The sequence below is a fragment of the Somniosus microcephalus genome, chromosome 11, assembly GCF_052327205.1.
Source record: "Somniosus microcephalus isolate GS21.2 chromosome 11, FLI_Smic_1.0, whole genome shotgun sequence".
Lineage (NCBI taxonomy): Eukaryota > Metazoa > Chordata > Chondrichthyes > Squaliformes > Somniosidae > Somniosus > Somniosus microcephalus.
In genome coordinates, this window is record NC_140997.1 from 94683456 (window position 1) to 94705623 (window position 22168).

At 45.4% G+C, this 22168-nt stretch overlaps 1 protein-coding gene across 2 annotated transcripts in view; it reads left to right on the forward strand.

The window, feature by feature from the left end:
- The window catches only part of daglb (diacylglycerol lipase, beta), a 39167-nt gene that overhangs the window by 14032 nt on the left and 2967 nt on the right, over positions 1 to 22168 (forward strand). For both annotated transcript variants that reach the window (XM_086001086.1, XM_086001087.1), the window contains 9 exons: positions 235 to 368; positions 2244 to 2370; positions 3391 to 3474; positions 5275 to 5352; positions 6429 to 6509; positions 8982 to 9109; positions 18718 to 18786; positions 18884 to 18956; positions 21365 to 21618. In XM_086001086.1, coding sequence (XP_085857212.1) covers positions 235 to 368; positions 2244 to 2370; positions 3391 to 3474; positions 5275 to 5352; positions 6429 to 6509; positions 8982 to 9109; positions 18718 to 18786; positions 18884 to 18956; positions 21365 to 21618 — 1028 coding nt within the window. The remainder of the gene's footprint in view (positions 1 to 234; positions 369 to 2243; positions 2371 to 3390; positions 3475 to 5274; positions 5353 to 6428; positions 6510 to 8981; positions 9110 to 18717; positions 18787 to 18883; positions 18957 to 21364; positions 21619 to 22168) is intronic.

Consider the following 22168-nt stretch of genomic DNA (forward strand, 5'->3'; position numbering starts at 1 on the left):
CTGTGTCCCCTGGTCGGGCTGATCAAAAACTGGAGATCATACGCTGACCAGCAGTACTCTGCGAGCTTGCTAATCAACATTACTCAGAACAGAAGCATCTGGCATCAGCATCTGGTGTCGGCTCGGTCCCAAGTCCACCACAGCCGTATGCAGTTAACTTGTGAGCCTAATTTCTGTCCTGTATGTCTTTTTAAGTTGTTGTGTGTGTCTTGGCATTGTTTATTGTTTTTCCAGGCTGAGGAGCTGGATATAGAATTGGAGAATGCTGCCCACTACATGCAGTTTGCTGTTGCTGCCTACGGATGGCCACTGTACGTCTTCAGGCATCCACTAACTGGCGTGTGCAAGCTGAGCCATGACTGTTTGTGGTAAGTCCTGATTGTTGACATTATCCTTAACCCCTTTAGCATAATCTTCGTGTGCTTTGTGTTAAGTATGACTGTGATGATGGCACTCAGTATGACATGGATGTTGGCCCATAGGTTTTCAGACTGAGGATCCGGAGGTCATTAGACTTCTGCATTTGTTGATTATTGAGCATATTATTTCCAATGCTGTCTGCTAATTAAAATTATTTTCTGCAATAAAAGGACTGTTTTTCTTTGGGTGAATGACAAGTCTTTCACAAGGTCAGACAGTGGCCAATTATGGACCAACAAGAAGATCTTGTGTAGGCAGAGGGCATGGCTGAGGTACTAAATGAGTACTTTGCATCTGTCTTTGACAAAAGAGAATGCTGCCAAGGGCTATATAAATGCAAGTCTGAAGGATATACTTGCCTTGGAGTGCAACGAAGGTTCACTAGATTGATTCCTGGGATGAGAGGGCTGTCCTACAGGAGAGATTTAGTAGAATGGGCCTATACTCTCTGGAGTTTAGAAGAATGAGAGGTGATCTCATTGAAACACATAAGATTCACATATGAGACCACATCTGGAGTATTGTGTACAGTTTTGGTCTCCTTACCTAAGGAAGGATATACTTGGCTTAGAGGGAATGCAACGAAGGTTCACTAGAGTGATTCCTGGGATGAAGGGATTGCCCTATAAGGAGAGATTGAGTAGACTAGGCCTATATTCCCTAGAGTTTAGAAGAATGTGAGGTGTTCTTATTGAAACATAAAATTCTTAAAGGGCTTGACCGGTAGATGCTGGGAGGATGTTTCCCCTGGCTGGAGAGTCTAGAACCAGGGGTCACAGTCTCAGGATAAAGGGTCGGCCATTTAGGACTGAGGTGAGGAGAAATTTCTTCACTCAGGGTTGTGTATCTTTGGAATTCTCTACCACAAAGGGCAGTGGAGGCTCAGTCATGAGTATATTCAAGGCTGAGATTGATAGATTTTTGGACTCTTAAGGGAATCAAGGGATATGGGGCTCGGTGGGAAATGGAGTTGAGGTCGATGATCAGCCATGATCTTACTGAATGGCGGAGCAAGCTCGAGGGGCCGAACGACCTACTCCTGCTCCTAATTCTTATGTCTTCTTGTTCTTTCATTATCTTTTTCTAAACTTCCCTTTTTACCAAATGCATTGTAAAACGTCTATCACTGGAGTGTGGATGATGTGCAAAGTGCTGCAGAAGGAAGTCCAGTTAGACCTGATAAGACTGAAGCTGTTGAGAAGTGCTGGATATCGGGAAACCCAATTGCAATCACACCAACGTTGGGCAAAGATGACTTCCTGTTTTTGCGCGGGGAATGGGGTAAACCAAAATCACCCCAGTTCCCAAATTACCCACCCACAAGTTTGCAGGACTTAAGAATCTGCACGAAAGGTGTAGCTCTACACTGAACTCTGTGGGCGTTTCAGTTTAAAACCAGCTGCTCCTTCTATTGAGTAACGGCCAGTGGACAGAGACTGGGTGCATTAGTCAGACGCAGCCACTGCTGGGAACATAGGAACAGGAGGAGGAGGCCATTTAGCCCCTCGAGCCTGTTCCGCCATTCAACTAGATCATGGCTGATCTGTATCTTAACTCCACCTGCCTTGGTTCCTTAATACTCTTGCCTAACAATCTATCGATCTCAGTTTTGACATTTTCAATTGACCCTTCTCTTTCTTTCCCCCCCCCCCCCCCCCAGCCTCAACATCATTTTTGGGGGGGAGTGTTCCCAATTTCCACTATCCTATGTGTGAAGAAGTGTGCCTGTTCTGACTGTTCATTATCTGGTTGGCCACCACAAGTCTTGTAAAGCTCGCAAAACGAGACTCGGTCAGCTTGATGTCGCAGTTATTTCTCTTCAGTTGCAGAAGCCAGGTTCCTGAACAGGACATAGTCGGTGGGGATCACCTGAGCTGTCACTTCACTTCCATGTTGCAAACTACGGGGCTGCAGTACCGTGACTTCATTCATATCAGTTTCCATAACAAGGTAACGGCTGACGTGGATGGGTTAGAACGCTAGTCTACAGGATGGAATCTGATTCATAGCGCCGCTTGACTCGGAAGTAGCCCTCGTGCTGCTCAGTTGGAAGGCTGTGGGTTCAAGTCCCATCTCCAAAACCTGAGCCCATAATCCAGCTGATACTTCAGTGCAGTACTGAGGGAGTGCTGCACTGTCCAGGGGCAGAACTGAGGGAGTGATGCACTATTGGAGGTGCCGTCTTTCAGACCGAGGCCCATCCACCTATTTAAGTCGGCATTAAAGTTCCCATGGCACTTTTGTAAGAAGAGTAAAGAATTCTCCCAGTGTCTTGTGTTGAAGAACAGATTATCTGGGCATTCACCTCATTGCTGTTTGTGGGACCTTGCTGTGTGCAAATTGGCTGCCACGCTTCCTATATTACAATGGTTGACTCACTGCACTGCCAAAGTAATCCGTTGGCCGTGAAGTGCGATGGGACAACCTGAGGACGGGAAGGGCACTGTAAAAATGCAAGTTTGTTCATCTGTTCTTGATTGTTGTTCACAAACCTCTTTTGTTTCTGTCAGACGGATCTGATTACTGCAAAAATTAGCCTTTAGTGATTAAAGAGAAACTATTACATTGGAGGTTTTTCAAAGGCAGCAGTGTAAGTGATTGGAGAGATTATCAGTGGGGTACTGTTAAGGAAATATTTGACATTTGATTGCCTAACTACCTGATGTGTCCTTATTTCAAAACCAAAATGCTGGAAAGACATAGCAGATTCAGTTAGTGTGTGAAAGAGAGCGAGGTGTCTCTCCCATGACACTATCAGTCAGGCAGGCTGGCGTGCACATTGCCAGCTTTTTCTGATCTTCGTCTCGTGGGGTTTTTTAAATCTCTCGTTTATTCGTGCGTGTTGTGTAAATATTTAGCATGAACGACAAGGCTAGGGTATTATGAGCTGTTCTCACAAACTAATTCACAGTGATTGAGGGCTGTTTTAAATGTCTTGCGTTGTTTTATTTTTTACCCCACTTGGTGCAGATTTATGAAATTCCGTTTTATGTGGCACTGGATCACAAAAAGGAGGCTGTGCTGGTGGCCGTGAGAGGAACACTTTCACTCGAGGTGAGTCTTTCCTCGACTTTTTAATACTCAATGGAATGGCCAATACCTGGGGGCTTATTTGTACTTCCTAGTGGAGAGTGTCCAGGATCTAATTTATTTATTTACTTGTTATGTATGTCAGCCTGGTGTCTGACAGGCGGGAGTCAATCGCCATACTCTCCAAACCAAGCTACTGAAGAATACACACACAATAGAGTTGGTGTTTGCCCGAGACAGTGCACACGTGCTACCTGTAGGGACACACGCCACCTACCTAGGTCCAGAGAGTTTAAGTGCAAGTTGGTAAGAGATGGGGTGGTGGCAACAAGTTACCAGTAGAGGGCACTGGTAAGCTTCCTGCTACATGCCCATCCTGCATGTTAGGACATTGGATTGCTGGATTATTTGGAGCAGAGTACGGAGACTCCCAGTCCCCCAGTGACGGGTCTGTGTGTCCACACTCCCAGTCCCCCAGTGACGGGTCTGTGTGTCCACACTCCCAGTCCCCCAGTGACGGGTCCAACCTTGCACAAACCTAGAACTGCTCACGTAGCATGGTGAGCATCGAGACTGACCAGCTCCTCTTTGTGGCTCCTTGCCCCAAAGGTCTGTATATGATAAGTTTGCTAGTCCTGACTTTAAACTTGTGTTTAAACTTTTAAGTTCTTAAGAGCTGTGGCCGTGCTACAAACGATTGTGACGGTGCTGTTGTAGTACTGATTGGTGCCACTGGATGGCTCTGTGCAGCAATTGGATCGTGCTGTGTGGCAGCACAGCTGAATGATGCTGGGAATTAAAAAGTTTAATTTCCCGCCCCTTCCCCTTTTTTATTTCTTAATTCTGGCTACTCTGTTCTTTGTCCTTTTTCCTCCCTACACCGTTTCCTGGTGGAGTGGGCGTGGCAGTGACTTGCTTTAAGCTCTGTGCGGAGTCTCCAATTAAAGATGATCTCGCGAAGGTTGGGTTGTCGTCGAGACCCAAGCAAATCTGCCTGGAGTTCGGGGGGAGCTTCAAATCAGGAATAGCTCTGCTTTTCTACTTACTCGGCTATGTAATCTGAGGCACATCGGGGGTCTCTGCATCGAACTGTAAAGTCCTAAATTCAACAACAACTTGCATTTATATAGCACCTTTAACGTAGTAAAACATTCCAAGGTGCTTCGCAGGAGCGTTATCAGATAAATTGACACTGAACCAAAGAAGGAGACTTTAGACAGGTGAGGAGGTAGGTCTTAAGGAGCATCTTAAAGGAGGAGGGAAGTGGAGAGGCTTGGGGAGGGAAATCCAGAGCTTGGGGCCATGGCAGCTGAAGGCACAGCCGCCAATGGTGGGGTGAAGAAAATTGGGGAAGCACAAGAGGCCAGAATTGGAGGAATGCCGAGATCTCGGAGGGTTGTAGGGTGGAGAACGTTAGAGATGGGGAGGGGTGAGACCATGGAGGGATTTGAAAATGAGAATTTTAAAATCGACTAAAATTAACAAAATTTAAATAAAGCAGAGACTGAAATAATGTAGCAAAAAAAATTGATCACTTAGGGAAAGTGTCTGGTCCACCAGGTGCCTAAACAAGATCAGTGAACTCGGCACACACCTGCGATCAAACATGGCGCTTTCCTAATCTGTTTAGCTTGGTTCCAAATTGGGCAACACATTTTTCAACTGAACCATTGGGGGAGCATAAGCAACTTGAAATGTTCTCCATTGTCATTGTAATGTGTGACTACCAGGATGGTAGAAAGTGAATTAGATGAATCGTCAACTTTTTCCGTCCAGTAATTCCAATGTTCTATCCCTGTTGTGATGTATTGTTTTTACCTGTAGGATGCTTTGACGGATTTGTGCGCAGACTGTGAGACGTTGAATGCAGGTGGGGTGATGGGAGAATGTTTGGCACATAAGGTAGGTATTCAGCTCCTTGCTTTCAGGCTTAAAGACAAATGAGAACCAGGGTGAAGTGTCACATTAAAACTGCGCAGCATACGTTTTTGTTTCTGTTTTAGGATGCACTTACACTGCAACCTTAGCATAGTTGTGAAGCAGTTCCCGTTAAAGTTGTAACGTAGAGTTGGAGTCTCGTGCTGCTTGGCTCTGGCTTCAGGTCAGCATCAATGCTGAGGTTAAAGTGTAAATGTGTCCTGACTGACTGGTTAAATATTAATCCAAAGTTTGAAATCAGAGCTTAGAATTATAGAAAATACAGCACAGAAGGAGGCATTGTGCCTGAACTGGTTCTCTGATTGAGTTATCAGTTTAGTCTAATTTCCCTGTCCCTTCCCTGTAAACTTGTATTTTTTTCTGTTAAACCAAGCTCTGTGTGTAAATAGCTTTTAAATGATTCCTAACACTTCTCCTTGGTTCTTGGGCTGCAAAACAAGTTGCTGTGCTTATTCCTCCTGTTTTCCAATTTGCTGCAGGCTCTGTCTGTCAGGGTATGTTCCACCAGGTGGCTTATTCTTGTGTGAGTCGAGACTGTTGGCAGGTTATCCAACCATTTCTGGGGCAGCCACACTGCAGAGTCCGACACTGTCCTCGCCCAGGCGTGTGCGTGTACCCATCTATCTGTCACACATGTGCACACACACACATGAGCGAGGAACCCTGGCTGATATTTTCCTCTACCACCTGGACTGAGCTAAGCTGAGCACAGAGTAGGATTAAAGCTCGGACTCTGCTGACCTTCATAACCCCATTCTGGTGGGGACAGTGCACTTGCTAATTGGGTGGGGAAGTGGGGGGGGGGGGGAAAGAAAGAGAGAGTGTGATTACTGTTTTAAGCTGAGCCCGAACTAAATGGGGACCCCTTTCCGTTCAAAATAAATGCGGTTTGTAATTGGATCAGAAGTGAAAGCCTGCACCATGCCAAACGTCCTACTGTGAACCCATGCAGACACTGCCCGCACGGCTGGTCTGGCTGTGTTGTAAATGAAGTGTGTGCGCCAACCATTAACTAACCTGTTCAAACCGTTTCTTTCAAGGGGATTATCCAAGCAGCAAGTTACATTCACAAGAAACTAATGAACGACAAGATTTTAAACCAAGCTTTCACGATTGCTCCCGTGAGTTTGTCGATTTTTTTGTTTGTTTTTTGTTTTACCGTGTCTGATACTTAAATTTTTTTAAACAGCTGAAATTGTTTAATGGGAGATATGTAGGAGAAACTGCAGCTTCCTTTTTGTCTTGTGTTTTTTCAATGGTGAGTGACCTGAGGAAATCAAAGTTCAGCACGAACAAAGACTGTCGGAGCACAATTATCTTAATGTTGATCAAGGAAATCCAGTACTGCTGTGTTATGACAAAACTCTGTTCTTCTAAATGTTTTCCCTGGTTTTGGTTCAAAATGCACTGAATTGTTCTGCCTGCCCTCGCAAGTGTATAATGTTGGATTTTGTACAGTAACTGGGTAGCGCACTGAAGGCAACAGTCCAAGCAAAGTGGGTCGTATTGCTCAATGGTATCATTCCTATTGGTATTTAAGCACCAATTTATTAGCAGTCAGTATAAAACTGATTGCAGACGTTGCTTTGCTGATATGAATGTTTTCATTGCCTCATGTTGCTTATCCCATTTATCTCCTGCTCTACTGTACTGGAATCAGACAGCACGGAAGGAGGCCATTCGGCCCATTGTGCCAGTGTCAGCTCTTTGGTAGAGCTCTCCAATTAGTCCCATTCCCCTGCTCTTTTCCCGTAGCCCTGCATATTTTTCCTTTTCAAGTATTTATCCAAATCCCTTTTGAAAGTTACTATTGAATCTGCTTCCACTGCCCTTTCAGGCAGCGCATTCCAGATCACAACTCGCTGCGTAAAAATAAAAAAAGTCTTCATTTCCCCCTGGTTCTTTTTGCTGATTATCTTAAATCCGTGTGTCCTCTGGTTGCCGACCCTCCTGTCAGTGGAAACAGCGTAAATGAGGAAAAACTATGAAAGCCACCTCCTAATTTTGAACACCTCCAGTAAATCTCTCCTTAACCTTCTCTGCTCTTAAGAACAATCCCAGCTTCCCTAGTCTCTCCACAGCACTGAAGTCCCCCATCCCTGGTAGTTTGCCACAGACAATATATCTTTAGAGTTTCCTGAGAGATTTTTTTCTGTGGGTTGCTATGCCAGAGAGCTTCCTGGAGGTTTGTGTCTCCTTAAATGAGCCTAACTTTATCCTCTGTACTGAAGGGGTTGTTTGACACCGATCCTGATCATTCTAAAGGTCAGTGTCGGAAGTCTAAAGGATAAGAATTATCTGCACTTTCGCCACCTGGTTTCATTCTGGTCATGCGAGCAGTATAGAATGACCAAATCTATAAGCTCAACAACTGTTTCCCCATGCAGTGTCTACTGGCCAGTGGTTCTCAAACCTTCCTGGTTCAAGGACCCCTTTTCAAATGGATTAGTAATCATGGACCCCCCATCTAAATTATAATACTCATAATATGAATGTGCTGCATGTAAAGAGTGTTTTAATAATGCTTTTAAGAAAACAGATATTTACTGACAGATATCAGTGATTGGGTGTGCCTGCTTCTCACCAATTCTGGGCAACAGATGGCCACCATTAGCCACTCAGTGCTGGACAATTTTTAAAGCCGTCAGCAGGCTGGCCAAGGTGAGTGCAGGCACGAGCACACGTGAGGCTGCTGGGATGCTGCTGGAAGCGCGACTCACCGCCACACTGTCCCACCGGCATGTTCTGTAACAGCTGCACTGTGGGATTGTGCTGTTTGCGTGAGCCCGTTCAGGCATGTGTTTGAGGGTCCCACAGGCGCTCTGATCAGGTGTCGGAAGGATGGCACAGGGTCGCTGTGACAGGGAAAAGAATCGGCTCGACCAGCAGGGAGCGCTCGTTGCAAAGTGAGCGAGAGCTGTGGGCCTCTGAGGAGGCGGGCCCAGACGTTGAGAATAATTCGCAAGAACTGAATCAGTGTCGGTTTTATAAAGAGGAGCAGGCTTGGAAATTATCTCCGGCCGACCTGATCGCAGATCCCCTAGAAAGTCTCTACGGACCCCCCAGGGATTCGCGGACCCCAGTTTGAGAAACACTGTACTAGGCTGCCATGGGTGCATATCTACTCCAGGGAGATAAATATTCATTTTGTGTTCCTGCTACGTCATGACTGATCAGCACAGTGAGAAGCTGAGCCACACAGATCAGCAAGATCCCAAGTTCAGTCCCTGATCTGTGCTGAGTTACCTGATCTAATCCATAGTGGCACTGCAAGGGGCCTCCTGAGTCCCCGCGCCTGATTGCGACCCAGCGCCTCCCATCCCGCACTGGACATGCAATGGTGTGGCAGGATCGGGCTCCGCTGATCACTACACATGGAAATTGTCCACTTCAGCAAGGTGGCCGGAGGCAATCTGAGCACAGGGAACTGTGTGGAGAAGAGGATTGGAACCCTTCACGACTCCATCTTTCTCTGCACAGTTGGCAAGCTCAGCAAGGAAGCTTAATGCGTTCTGCCAAATACCAGCTACAGAACTGGCCAATGTTAGTTTAAAATGATGTGCTGTTGGAGTAAGCCTGTTCTTGCCCTGCAGGAATATAAATTGGTTATAACTGGGCACAGCCTGGGGGCAGGAGCCGCCTCGATCCTTGCTATAATGCTTCACAATTCCTTCCCTGATCTCCGATGCTATGCGTTTTCTCCACCAGGAGGTCTACTAAGGTGAGAGGCGTAGAACGACTGCACTCAGCCTTTCTTTTTGCTAATGATATGGTCGTGTTCGGAACGGTTAAGTTGCATTGTTTATTCTTCGGCTATATTTTTCTTATTTTTAAGTATTCAGATTTTATGCACTTAAACTACTTTCTCACTTGAGGGGTACTCTGTTGCACTTGGCTAGGTCTGTTAGTGGTACAGTAACTAACTGTGAGTGCATTCTCAGTCAATGTCCTTGAGCTCCACTCCTCCAGCACGATTTAAGATTGAATGGCCCCTCAGCACTGAACCTTTTCAGGTGGAAGTGGCTGTGTAATTGCGCCTCACTCCTGGCCGTTGGATGGTTGGAGAAGGTCTATCCAGAGCAGTGGGGAGAGATCTGGATCACTAATCGGAGAAGCCAACTGACCCGGTACAAAATGGCAACATATGTCACCACCGACTCCTCCCCGCCGGGCCCCCGCCCCCCCCCCCCCCCCCCCGACATGTCCCTCCACTCGGAGCCCCGCCTTCCCTGGCCAATCGGAAAGCAAACATACTCCTTTACCTGATTGGATAATTCTTGGCTCTCGGTTAAACTGCCTTTTCCCCCCCCAATCTCCAATATTTCTATAACTAATAAAAGTGTTCAAAGAATATGGGGGGAGAAAAGCCCATAATGCCCCTGTGATTTTTCTCCCGGGTGTTGCAGCAGGGTCCTGGAGATTAATCTTTAATTCCTGGAGACTCCAGGGCAATCCTGGAGGCTTGGCGACCTGAGTGGCATTGCTGCCTCTGGAGCAGCAGGCGAACACCGCACACCCGAGGAAGGTCTTCACTCCTCTTTCCATTAGAGCGCTGCCCTCGGGGAAGTTGCTGTTGCTGTGGTGCGGTACATGAGTTGCCAGCTTCAATCCCTGGTCTGTGCTAAGTTAACTGGTCTTGACCCTCACCTTCATCGGCTGTGATTTCCCACACCTCGTGGCTGTATGGTCTTCTGACGTTCACTGTCTGGGCTCATGCGTGAAGAATGCCAATTTGGACCAACCAGCAGACGGCCAAAAGTGATGTGACCCAATAACGAGAGCCTGGTGATCCCAACATAGGAACAGGAGGCGGCCATTCAGCCCCTCGAGCCTGTTCCACCATTCAAGGAGATCCTGGCTGATCTGCGATCTAACTCCGTATACCCGCCTTTGGTCCATATCCCTTAATACCTCTGGTTAACAAAAATCTATCAATCTCTGATTTAAAATTAACAATTGATCTAGCATCAATTGCTGTTTGTGGAAGAGAGTTCCAAACTTCTACCACCCTTTGTGTCTAGAAGTGTTTCCTAATTTCACTCCTGAAAGGTCTGGCTCTAATTTTTAGACTATGCCCCCTAGTCCTAGAATCCCCAACCAGTGGAAATAGTTTCACTCCATCTACCCTATCAGTTCCACTTAATCTCCTGAAAACTTCAATCAGATCACCCCTTAACCGTCTCAATTCTAGGGAATACAATCCTAACTTGTGTAATCTCTCCTCGTAACTTAACCCTTGAAGTCCGAGTGTCATTCTGGTAAACCTACGCTGCACGCCCTCCAAGGCCAATATAACCGTCCTATGATGTGGTGCCCAGAACTGCTCACTACTCCAGATGTGGTCTAACCAGGGTTTTGTACAGCTGCAGCATAACTCCTACCCCCTTGTACTCTAGTCCTCCAGATATAAAGGCCAGCATTCCATTAGCCTTTTTGATTATTTTCTGTGCCGGTTCATGACATTTTAATGATCTATGTACCTGGACTCCCAAGTCTCTTTGGACCTCCACTGTTTTTAGCTTTTCACCATTTAGAAAGTACCCTGTTCTATCCTTTTTAGGTCCAAAGTGGATGGCCACATATTTGCCTACATTGTAATCCATTTGCCTCAGTTTTGCCCATTCACTTCATCTGTCATTATCCCTTTGTAATTTTATGCTTTCCTCTACACTGCCTACAATTCCACCTATCTTTGTGTCATTGACAGATTTGGATATATGACTTTCTATGCCACTATCTAAGTCATTAATAAAAATTGTGAATAGTTGAGGCCCCAATACAGATCCCTGCGGGACACCACTAGTCACATCCTGCCAATTTGAGTACCTACCCATTATCCCTCCTGCCGCTCAGCCAATTTCCTAACCAGGTCAATAATTTGCCCTCAATTCCGTGGGCTTCTACCTTAGATAACAGTCTCTTATGTGGGACTTTATCAAATGCCTTCTGGAAGTCCATATAAATAACATCCATAGACAGTCCCCTGTCCACTACTTTAGTCACCTCTTCAAAAAATTCAACCAGTGTTCAGTCACCCTATCCTTAATTATAGACTCTAGCAATTACCCGACAGCAGATGTTAGGCTAACTGGTCTATAATTCCCTGGTTTCCCCCTCTTACCATTCTTAAAAAGCGGAGTGATGTGCAGTTTTCCAATCTAAAGGCGCGGTTCCTGAATTGAGAGAACTTTGTAAGATTATAGTTAGGGCATCTGCAATGTGCTCACCTACTTCCTTTAAAACCCTGGGGAATTGTCACTCTTTAGTGCCATTATTTTCTTCATTACTGTTATTTTACTTTAATTTTATTGAGTCCTTGTCCCTGATTCAGTATTCGTTTCTTTGGGATTTCTGGCATGCTATCCTCTTCTACTGTAAATACTGACGCAAAGTAATTATTCAATATGTCCACCATTTCCCCATTGTCATTGACAATGTCACCACTTTCAGTTTTTAAGGGGCCAACATTGCTCCTGACCACCCTCTTTTTCCCAATGTAACTATAAAAATTCTTTGTGTTGATTTTGATATCCCTTGCAAATTTCTTTTTATACTCCCTTTTTGTAGCTCTTACTATCTGTTTTGTGACCCTTTGCTGTTCTTTGTATATTTCCCGTTCCCCAGGATCTGTGCTAGTTCTGTGTGCCCGTCCCTTTAGTTTGATTCTGCCCTTTACCTCTTTAGTTGTCCATGGCTGTTCTCTGTATATTTCCCGTTCCCCAGGATCTGTGCTAGTTCTGTGTGCCCGTCCCTTTAGTTTTATTCTGCCCTTTACTTCTTCAGTTGCCCTTTGCTGTTCTCTGTATATTTCCCGTTCCCCAGGATCTGTGCTAGTTCTGTGTGCCCGTCCCTTTAGTTTTATTCTGCCCTTTACTTCTTCAGTTGTCCTTTGCTGTTCTCTGTATATTTCCCGTTCCCCAGGATCTGTGCTAGTTCTGTGTGCCCGTCCCTTTAGTTTGATTCTGCCCTTTACCTCTTTAGTTGTCCATGGCTGTTCTCTGTATATTTCCCGTTCCCCAGGATCTGTGCTAGTTCTGTGTGCCCGTCCCTTTAGTTTTATTCTGCCCTTTACTTCTTCAGTTGTCCTTTGCTGTTCTCTGTATATTTCCCGTTCCCCAGGATCTGTGCTAGTTCTGTGTGCCCGTCCCTTTAGTTTGATGCTGTCCTTTACTTCTTCAGTTGTCCATGGCTGTTCTTTGTATATTTCCCGTTCCCCAGGATCTGTGCTAGTTCTGTGTGCCCGTCCCTTTAGTTTGATGCTGTCTTTCACCTCTTCAGTTGTCCATTGCTGTTCTCTGTATATTTCCCGTTCCCCAGGATCTGTGCTAGTTCTGTGTGCCCGTCCCTTTAGTTTGATTCTGCCCTTTACCTCTTTAGTTGTCCATGGCTGTTCTCTGTATATTTCCCGTTCCCCAGGATCTGTGCTAGTTCTGTGTGCCCGTCCCTTTAGTTTGATTCTGTCTTTTACCTCTTTAGTTGTCCATTGCTGTTCTCTGTATATTTCCCGTTCCCCAGGATCTGTGCTAGTTCTGTGTGCCCGTCCCTTTAGTTTTATTCTGCCCTTTACTTCTTCAGTTGTCCTTTGCTGTTCTCTGTATATTTCCCGTTCCCCAGGATCTGTGCTAGTTCTGTGTGCCCGTCCCTTTAGTTTGATTCTGTCTTTTACCTCTTTAGTTGTCCATTGCTGTTCTTTGTATATTTCCCGTTCCCCAGGATCTGTGCTAGTTCTGTGTGCCCGTCCCTTTAGTTTGATTCTGCCCTTTACCTCTTTAGTTGTCCATTGCTGTTCTTTGGTAAGTAGAGCTCTTGCCCCTCAGGGGTATAAACTGGTTCTGTATCACATTCAATTCTTTTTTGAACATCTCCCACTGATCTTCTGTTGTTTTACCCATTAACAGATTTGCCCAGTTTACTGTGGACAGTCTCTGCCTCATTCTGTTGAAGTCGGCCTTGCCCAAATCTAGAATCTTAGTAGATATTTCGCGTTTCTCCCTTTCAAACACTACATTGAACTCCGATCATGTTATGATCGCTATTGGATAAACGTTTACGTACAGTTAGGGTGTTAACTAAATCTGGTTCATCACTCATTACTAAATCTAATATGGCCTGCCCCCTTGTTGCCTCTAGGACATTGTTGTAGAAAACTATCCCGGACACACTCAAGAAATTCCCTACCTTTCTGACGGGTGCTAGTCTGCTTTTCCCAATCAACATGAAAGTTTAAAATCCCCCATTAAAACTACTCTGCCTTTACTACACACTTACCTAATCTCTGCATTTATACAATCTAGCACTTCACAGCTACTACACAACTCCCACTACACTCTTAGATCCTTTACTGTTTCTTAATTCAACCCGTACGGTCTCCACTGGCTGCTTACCTCTCTTTAAATCCTCTCATCATTGAAGTGATTTCATCCCTAATCACTAAGGCTACTCCTCCACCTCTGCCATTTCCTGTAGACTTTATAACCTGGTATATTTAGTCCCCAGTCCTGACTGTCTTGCAGCCATGTCTCAGTAATGGCTACCATGTCATACCCTCCAATTTGAATTTGTGCCTGCAGTTCATTCAATTTATTCCTTATACTCCGTGCGTTTGTATAAAGAACGCTTATTTGGGCCACACACATTAGCCTGTCCTTCAGCTTGGATGCTTTATTCACATGATTCTTATTTCTTTCTCCTGGTTTAATCGCTTTACATCTTTTAGTTTTCCCTTTACCTGTGTGCCTAAAGTACAATTTCTGACTGCTACTCTACTCTCTTCCCTTTTGTTTGTTTTTGAACTACTGTTTGTCTTGTAATTTCCACCTGAGCGAGCCCCCCCCCCCCCCCCCCCCCACCAGCTCCCATTTATTAGTTTAAAGTCCTTGTGACCGCCCTATTTATCCTTTCCGCTAGGACCGGAACACTTCCTTCCTGTCCCAATACTGGTGCCAGTGCCCCATGAAATGGAACCCCTCTTTCACCACTCCTTTAGTCATGTGTTTGCTTCCCTAATCAGCTTATCTCTACACCAATTTGCACGTGGCTCAGGTAATAATCCAGAGATTATAACCCTTGAGGTCCTGTTCTTTAATTTAGCTCCTAGTTTCTGGTACTCCCCAAACAGGACCTCTTGCCTACTCTTCCCTATGTTGTGATCCAGTCATTGTGGTCCCAACATGGGATCCTCCCCCTCCAATATCCTTTTCAAGCCGGTTTGAGATGTCCCTCACCCTGGCACCAGGTAGGCAACATACCATGTGGGACTCTCAATCCTGCTTACAAAGGATCTGTTCCCCTAATTATAGAATCCCCTACAACTACCACATTACACTTCCTCTCCTCCTCCTCCCCCCCCCCCCCCCCCCCCCTTAGGGCAGCCTTCTGCTCCAAGTGCCATGGTCCTCCGACAGTTTTTATCCTTATCCTCACAGGTAGCAAGTACATTGTACCTGTTGGATAGGATCAGTTTCTGTGGATCCTCGTTCCCTTTCTTACCTGGGTTCCCCTTACTCTGCACACTATCGGTCACACTAAACCCATTCTGATCCTGCACCTCTCTACAGGGTGTGACCGAAGTCTGGAGCAAACTGTCCAGATACTCTTCCCTCTCCCTTATGTATCAGAGTGTCTCCAACTCGCACTCCAGCTCAATGACTCTGAGCCGGAGAGATTTGAGACTGAGACATCTCCTGCAGACGTGTTTGCTCGGGACAGTCTCGCTGTCCACAAACTCCCACATACTACAATCCAGGCACACAACCTGCTCTGCCATATCTTGGTTTAACCTTGTTTTATTTATTTAATTAGTTAAAATCTTTATTCAATGATTATTTATAGTTATTTTAATTAGTTTAACTAGTTAAGTTATAAATTTAATAAAATACGTTCTAGTTTCCTGCTCCTAGTTTAAGCCACTGTCCTAGCTTAGAAAGAAATAAAAGGCTAATACTCATCCACCAATCGCCAACGTCCTGTCCTGTTGAAATCGTCGGAGGTACCAGTTTTACTTCTGTCGATAATTGATTTAATTTCTTACTTATTTTCCACGTACAGTAGGATAAGCGCAATTCATTTGGGAGGAGTTTACAGTGACCAGTGCCATTTTAAGACGCAGTAGCTTCAAGTGGGCCCCACAATCGCTTCTCTTCCGCCCTGGTTCCTATGAGGTATAATTGCTGTGTCCTGTATGCTCCTCCTCTGCTCTTCTCCCAGCATTGACGGTGGTGTCTTGCTCTTGTTCCCTCACTATAAAAGGTTCTTAGAATCCTTTCTCTCTATTGGCAATTCTGTAGCTTGCTTTTTATAGGTTTAGTTTGTAACTTCATCAGTGTCCCTCAACAGTAACAACTTGTATTTATATAGCAGCTTTAACATAGTAAAACGTCCCAAGGCGCTTCACAAGAGCAATTATCAAACAAAATTTGACACCAAGCCACATGAGACATTAGGAGCTTGGCCAAAGAGGTAGGTTTTAAAGGAGGAGAGGGGGGTTTAGGGAGGGAATTCCAGAATTTGGGGCCGAGGCAGCTGAAGGCACGGCCACCAATGGTGGGACGATTAAAATCAGGGCTGAGGAAGCGGTCAGGATTGGGGGAGTGCTGAGATCTCGGAGGGTTGTCGGGCTGGAGGAGGTTACAGAGATTGGGGGGATGGGGTGAGGCAGAGGGTGGATTTGAACAATAGGATGAGAATTTTAAAATTGAGGCGTTGCCGGACCGGGACCCTCGCTTCAGTTCAGCTGCTGACTCTTGCTCTCGGTCCACTTCTGGTGCTACGGCCTCCCTTGCCTTCTCCCAGTTTACAGTGGCCCTCTTCAGTCTAGGTTTCCGATTCTGTGTGGGGTATTTCCAGTTGGGAAACCACAGATCATACACATACCTATCACAAGATTTTGGAATGTGAAGATTGTCTTTATGTGGGCACACTGAGCAAGACTTTCTGCAAGGGCAATATTTGCAGAACACGTCTATAAAGCAGTAAGACCACTCCAGGTCGGAGCGACTGCTGCAGCAGATCAGGGAAGTGTTGGACCAGGTTTTGACTCCCACCTTGTTTGACCTCGGTGTAAAAATTGACTGAGAATGTACTCACAGTTACAATACCACACACTGATGGGTGTTTAACATTATGAGGAGTTACATAGAAACGGGAGTCCGCCATTCTATTAGATCATGGCCAATCTACATTTTCCCGCCCTTTCTCCGTATCCCTCAATACCATTACCTAACAAAAATGTACCGATCTCCGTCTTGAAATTTTCAATTGACCCCCAGCCTCCACAGCCTTTTGGGGGAGAGTGTTCCAGATTTCCACTACCCTTTTGGTGAAAGAATGTGGATTCAGATGAGCTTGTCTACAGTCTTTGAAATTCAAGAGCAAAGGGTCTTCATTCCAAATTAAGGATATGGAAAAGAAAATGGGAAGATCAAGTAACATATTTTTCAACAAAAGGGAGATATACAAATGGGATGTAGAGTCTGGACATGGGTAGTGTGATGTGGAACCAGACCCGTTCCTGTTAATGCATCGGATTGGTGTTATTAGATTTAGCACTGCATGATGGGAATCTTTTAAGGCGATTGGATGACTGGGCTAGATGAGCCAATGGGCTACTGCTGCCTGAAAATTATTACCATGTTAACCTTTTACTGCAATAAAACCAAATCCACAATCCATTTAACTGAATCTCCTGGAGTTCTTGCTGCTGTAACTAAACAGTTGCCCAGAGCTCCTTAAATTTTTGTGTATAATACAAGACCTGTAAATAAGTCCTGCATTTAACTTTTGCAACTAAAGTTTCAACTTTTTTTTATAAAAGTGAACCGTCAGTGCAATCTTGGGTAATTTTTAGTATGTCCATTCCATTCCCCCTCAGTTACTCAGTGTTACTTTGCAGACCTGTTCTTGAAAGAAGGTGCAGTCTGTGGCACATGAGTCCTTCAAATCCTGATCACACACTTCCACTTCTGTACCACTGCACCTAGATGATCAGTGATTGAAGAACTACCTGCTCTGTCAGCTGTGGCTCAGTGGGTAGCACACTCGCCTCTGAGTCAGAAGGTTGTGGGTCCCACTCCAGGGACTTGAGCACAAAGCTAGGTTGACACTCCAGTGCAGTGCTGAGGGAGTGCTGCGCTGTCCGAGGTGCCGTCTTTCGGATGAGACATTAAACCGAGGCCCCGTCTGCCCTCTCAGGTGGACGTAAAGGATCTCACGGCACCATTTTGAAGAAGAGCAGGGGAGTTCTCCCCGATGTCCTGGTCAATATTTATCCCTCAACCAACATAACAAAAACAGATTATCTGGTCATTATCACATTGCTGTTTGTGGGAGCTTGCTGTACGCAAATTGGCTGCCGTGTTTCCCACATTACAACAGTGACTCCACTTCAAAAATACTTAATTGGCTGTAAAGCACTTTGAGACGTCCGGTGGTCGTGAAAGGCGCTGTATAAATGCAAGTCTGTCTGTCTTGTACGATCTTCCCAGCTTATTTTCAGCATGCCAAGCTCCCGTCCAATCACGCTCTTTAATTTGGAGTGCTGGAAACCTATTATTTGGTAAATTCCTAAGTTCCTAAATTCTTTTTTGCTGAGTGTGTCTTGGTCATAGAGAACACGGGACGCAGTATTTATACAGCTTAAGAACAGAGGGGGCAGGGCAGGGCAGAGAGAGATGGAATAAAGAAAGGCAACACGATTTAATCTCTTAAAGGGGCCGAGTGCCTGGTGATTTACCCCATTTGATGAACCGTGCTCCCTCATGCCATCCAGCCTGGGTGCAGTCGAGTCCTGACTGCCGTCTATTCCTGGATGGAGGGAGCTGGCAGCTAATCAGAATGGGTGGTGAGGGACAAATGAAGAGGAAAGTTTCTCCTCCCTCCTGCACGGCACCTGCTGTATGTAGCAGCTTGACCGAGTCCAGAGATTTGTTTTCTTGTAATGGTCAACTCTGTGACCCGTGCCCACGGTTTTCTGGTTAGGGGGAAGCTATTTTCTCTCTCGCATTATTTTAAGCTTTGTAGACACACACCCAATGCTGACTTACACAGATCTATAACAGTGTGTGCAGTTTGCACAGTGCTGTGGTTTGTCTTACCTGCCTGTAATGATGCCCCTGTCAGCATCCAGTACACGGAAGGACTGACTGGTAGCTTTTTACTTCACTGCGTCAGTTTAGCGATCGTGCCTCATTTTCATCTAAAAATGCTACTTTCTGAAATCAAGCCCCCTTTTTAACAAGGGTATCCTCTCCAGATTCTATTGTCCTCAGTCCACTAACTGTAGCTTGCATCAGTGTCTCCTTTTTAATCGGGAAATTTCATTTTTTATTTTAGCAAGTCTCTGGCTGAATATAGCAAACGATTTATCGTATCTGTCGTCTTGGGCAAGGATCTCGTTCCAAGGTTGGTGTACAAGTTCTGTGATCTGCAAGTCCGATTTTATTCTGGTTGGATGCCAGCACTATATCCTTAACATTTATTTTCACCTCCTTATTTGCAGGCTAAGCCTTTCCAATGTAGAAGACCTGAAAAGAAGAATATTAAGAATAGTTGCCCATTGCAACCGGCCTAAGGTATCAATGTTCTACAGTGTTTTTGGATGGAAATGCTGATGTACTTTTGACAAACATATTACCCTCTTGAGGAGTGCAGTTACTTTCTTTTGCTCTAGGGCCATAAATATCAGTTAGTCACTAATAAATCCACTGGGGTTCATTTCTAGAGGGATACAATTGAAAAGCAGAGAGGTTATGTTAAACTTGTATCGAACCCTGGTTAGACCACACTCTGAACAGTTCTGGTCTCCATATTGTAAAATGGATATAGAGGCTCTGGAGAAGGTGCAAAAAAGATTTACTAGAATGATCCCAGAACTGAGAGGTTATACCCATCAGGAGAAATTTCTTTACCCAGAGAATGGTGAGAATGTGGAACTCGCTACCATAGGGAGTGTTGAGGTGAATATTATAGATGCATTTAAGGGAAAGCTGGATAAGCACATGAGGGAGAAAGGAACAGAAAGATATGTTGCTGGGGTTGGATGAAGAGGGGTGGGAGGAGGCTCGTGTGGAGCATAAAAACCAGCATGGACCAGTTGGACCGAATGGTCTGTTTCTGTGTAAAAATGGCATTGTTTAACTCAATAGAACAGTGCAGGAAACTGTTGGATAATGTGAGATTTGGGATCTACACATTCACATTCAGTGAAGCAGAGCTGCTTGTAATTTCTCATCCTGACTTTTTTTATCCTATTGATCAGTTCACTTGACAAGGACATCGAGGTCACTCCGCAATTAACGTGCAGATTCTACCATGGCCAGTCCATGACTGGCTGTCGGAGGCTGATGAAGCTGAAGCCTTGCTACAGAGTGAAGCATCATTGAAATGTGCAGCCTGTCTCTGGTATCTCCGCCCTGCCCTTTTATTTATGCAGCAACGCAAGTTATTTACAAATAACTGAGTTGACGAGGTTAATTATTGACCATAGAATCTTGCGGCACAGAAGGAGGCCATTCGGCCCATCGTGCCTGTGCCGGCTCTTTGAAAGAGCTAACCAATTGATCCCACTCTCCTGCTCTTCCCCATAACTCTGCACATTTTTTCATACAGGCTGTAAATACTGGTTGCCGTGGGTATGTGCTTGCAGCAGGGGGGGCAGGGTGGGGTTAATGGTGCTGATTACAGACAACTGACTCTGAAACTACAAATCAATACTCTTCCCTTCTATCAGAAAAAGAACTGAATTATGCAACCTCTACTGTCCTAACTATGGGGACTAATAGTAGAACTAATAGTTGTATGTACTGGACAGTATTTTATAAATAGTACATTTTTCCCTAATCTCCCCCTCCTCTCTCGAAGGCATGGACTTGCTGGGCTGTGATTGCAAGGCTGCAGGTTAAACTCCAGGACTATGCGTGCACCCTGCCATTGAGTGTCGGCGGGCGAGCATATCACAGCTGAGCTTCATGCACAGAGGCTACCCTGTGGTGATCAGGCGCAGGGACACCAGCTGATTGCCCTCCTCTCCCGCTCCCTGTCCGTGAGAGCTGAGGTCAGTTACAGCACCCGCACTGGCTCGCTGGCTGGGATCAGGTAACTCGGCACAGACTGTGGATCGAAATGCGACCGTCCTGGTCTGTATGGCTCAGTACCACCATGCGCAGTGCTTTTACCCACTGAGCCACGCAGCGTGTTTAAAAGTATTCCCCTGTCATTTTCAGATTCCAGGAAAAATGCAGGATAATGTTTCCCTTGGTGCACTTTCAATGGGGGAACTGAGTGCCCACATGAACTGTAATCTAATCACGTATTAAAAGTGTGCAACTTTTAACCACCCAATTTTTTTTTTAATTGACTAAACCCAAAGGCACTGTAATAACAAAATGTCTTGTAAATTTTTTTAAAAAAAATCACTAAGCTGGAGTATTGGGACCACCAATCATGGAACATAGGAATAGGAGGAGACTATTCAGCCCCTCGAGCCTGTTGCGCCATTCAGTTAGGTCATGGCTGATCTGTATCTTGATTCCATTTACCCACCTTGATTCTGTGACCCTTAATACCCTTGCCTAACAAAATCTACCACACTCAGTTTTGACATTTCCAATTGACCCTCAGCTTCAACAACTTTTAGGGGGGGAGATTTCCAGATTTCCACTACCCCTTGTGTGAAGAAGTTCCTGAACGGCCAAGCTCTAATCTTAAGGTTATGCCCCCTTGTTCTGGACTCCTCCAACCAAAGGAAATAGTTTGTCTCTATTGAATCCCTTTAATCATCTTAAACACCTCAATTCGATCACCCTTAATCTTCTATACTCAAGGGAATACAAGCCTAGTCTATGCAACCTGTCTTCATAATTTAACCCTTCTAGCCCTTATCTTGGGGAGACCTTGCTGCATTAGATCTTTGTTCCCAATTGGCCATTGGTCAGGAAGTCTGTATCTCCACCCATCCTGTTATCTTGTTCTTTCTGCCCAGTATCAGATTCTGCTGCAAGGATGCTGGTATGAGATATTTGGAGGGGATCCAGACGATTTCCCCACTGAGCTGGACGGCAGGCAACCGGAGCAACTGACTCAGCCCCTTCTCGCGGAACAGAATCTGATGGGGCGCCGGACCGCTTCCTACACCAGCATCCTCGACGAATCCCCTTCGAGTTTGCCTTTCCAGGGCACTCCCCTCTTCCTTCCGGGGAAGATCATTTACATCACGGAAGAACCCAGCGTAGGGAGGTGATTATGCCATTCAACGTGAAAGATCCCAAAGTCTCTCTCTGTATAAACAACAGTAAATTTGGATGAGATTTTATTGTGAGATTGTTGTGAGCCTTAAGTTAGGTTTGGTGAGAGAACAAATGCAAAGATTTAATGGCTGAATTGAACTACTGGCAATGTGCTTGAGTGCACAAGTCTGGTAGTTTTTAACAAGGAGGTTGGAAACCTTCTGTGCTACAATCTGAATCATATGACTAATTCTGGTCATTGGAATCATACAGCACAAAAGGAGGTCATTTGGCCCATTGTGCCTGTGCCGGCTCTTACATAGAGCTATCCAATTAGTCCCACTCCCTGCTCTTTCCCCATAGCCCTGCAAATTAAAGTTCATTCTCTCTCTACTTCAATGCTGCACTGTCAGAGGTGCCATCTTTCGGATGAGACGTTAAATCGAGGCCCCGTCTGCCCCCTCAGGTGGACGTAAAAAATCCCACGGCATTATTCAAAGAAGACTAGTCCAGGCCAACATTTATCCTTCAGCCATCGTTATTAAAATGGATTATTTTGT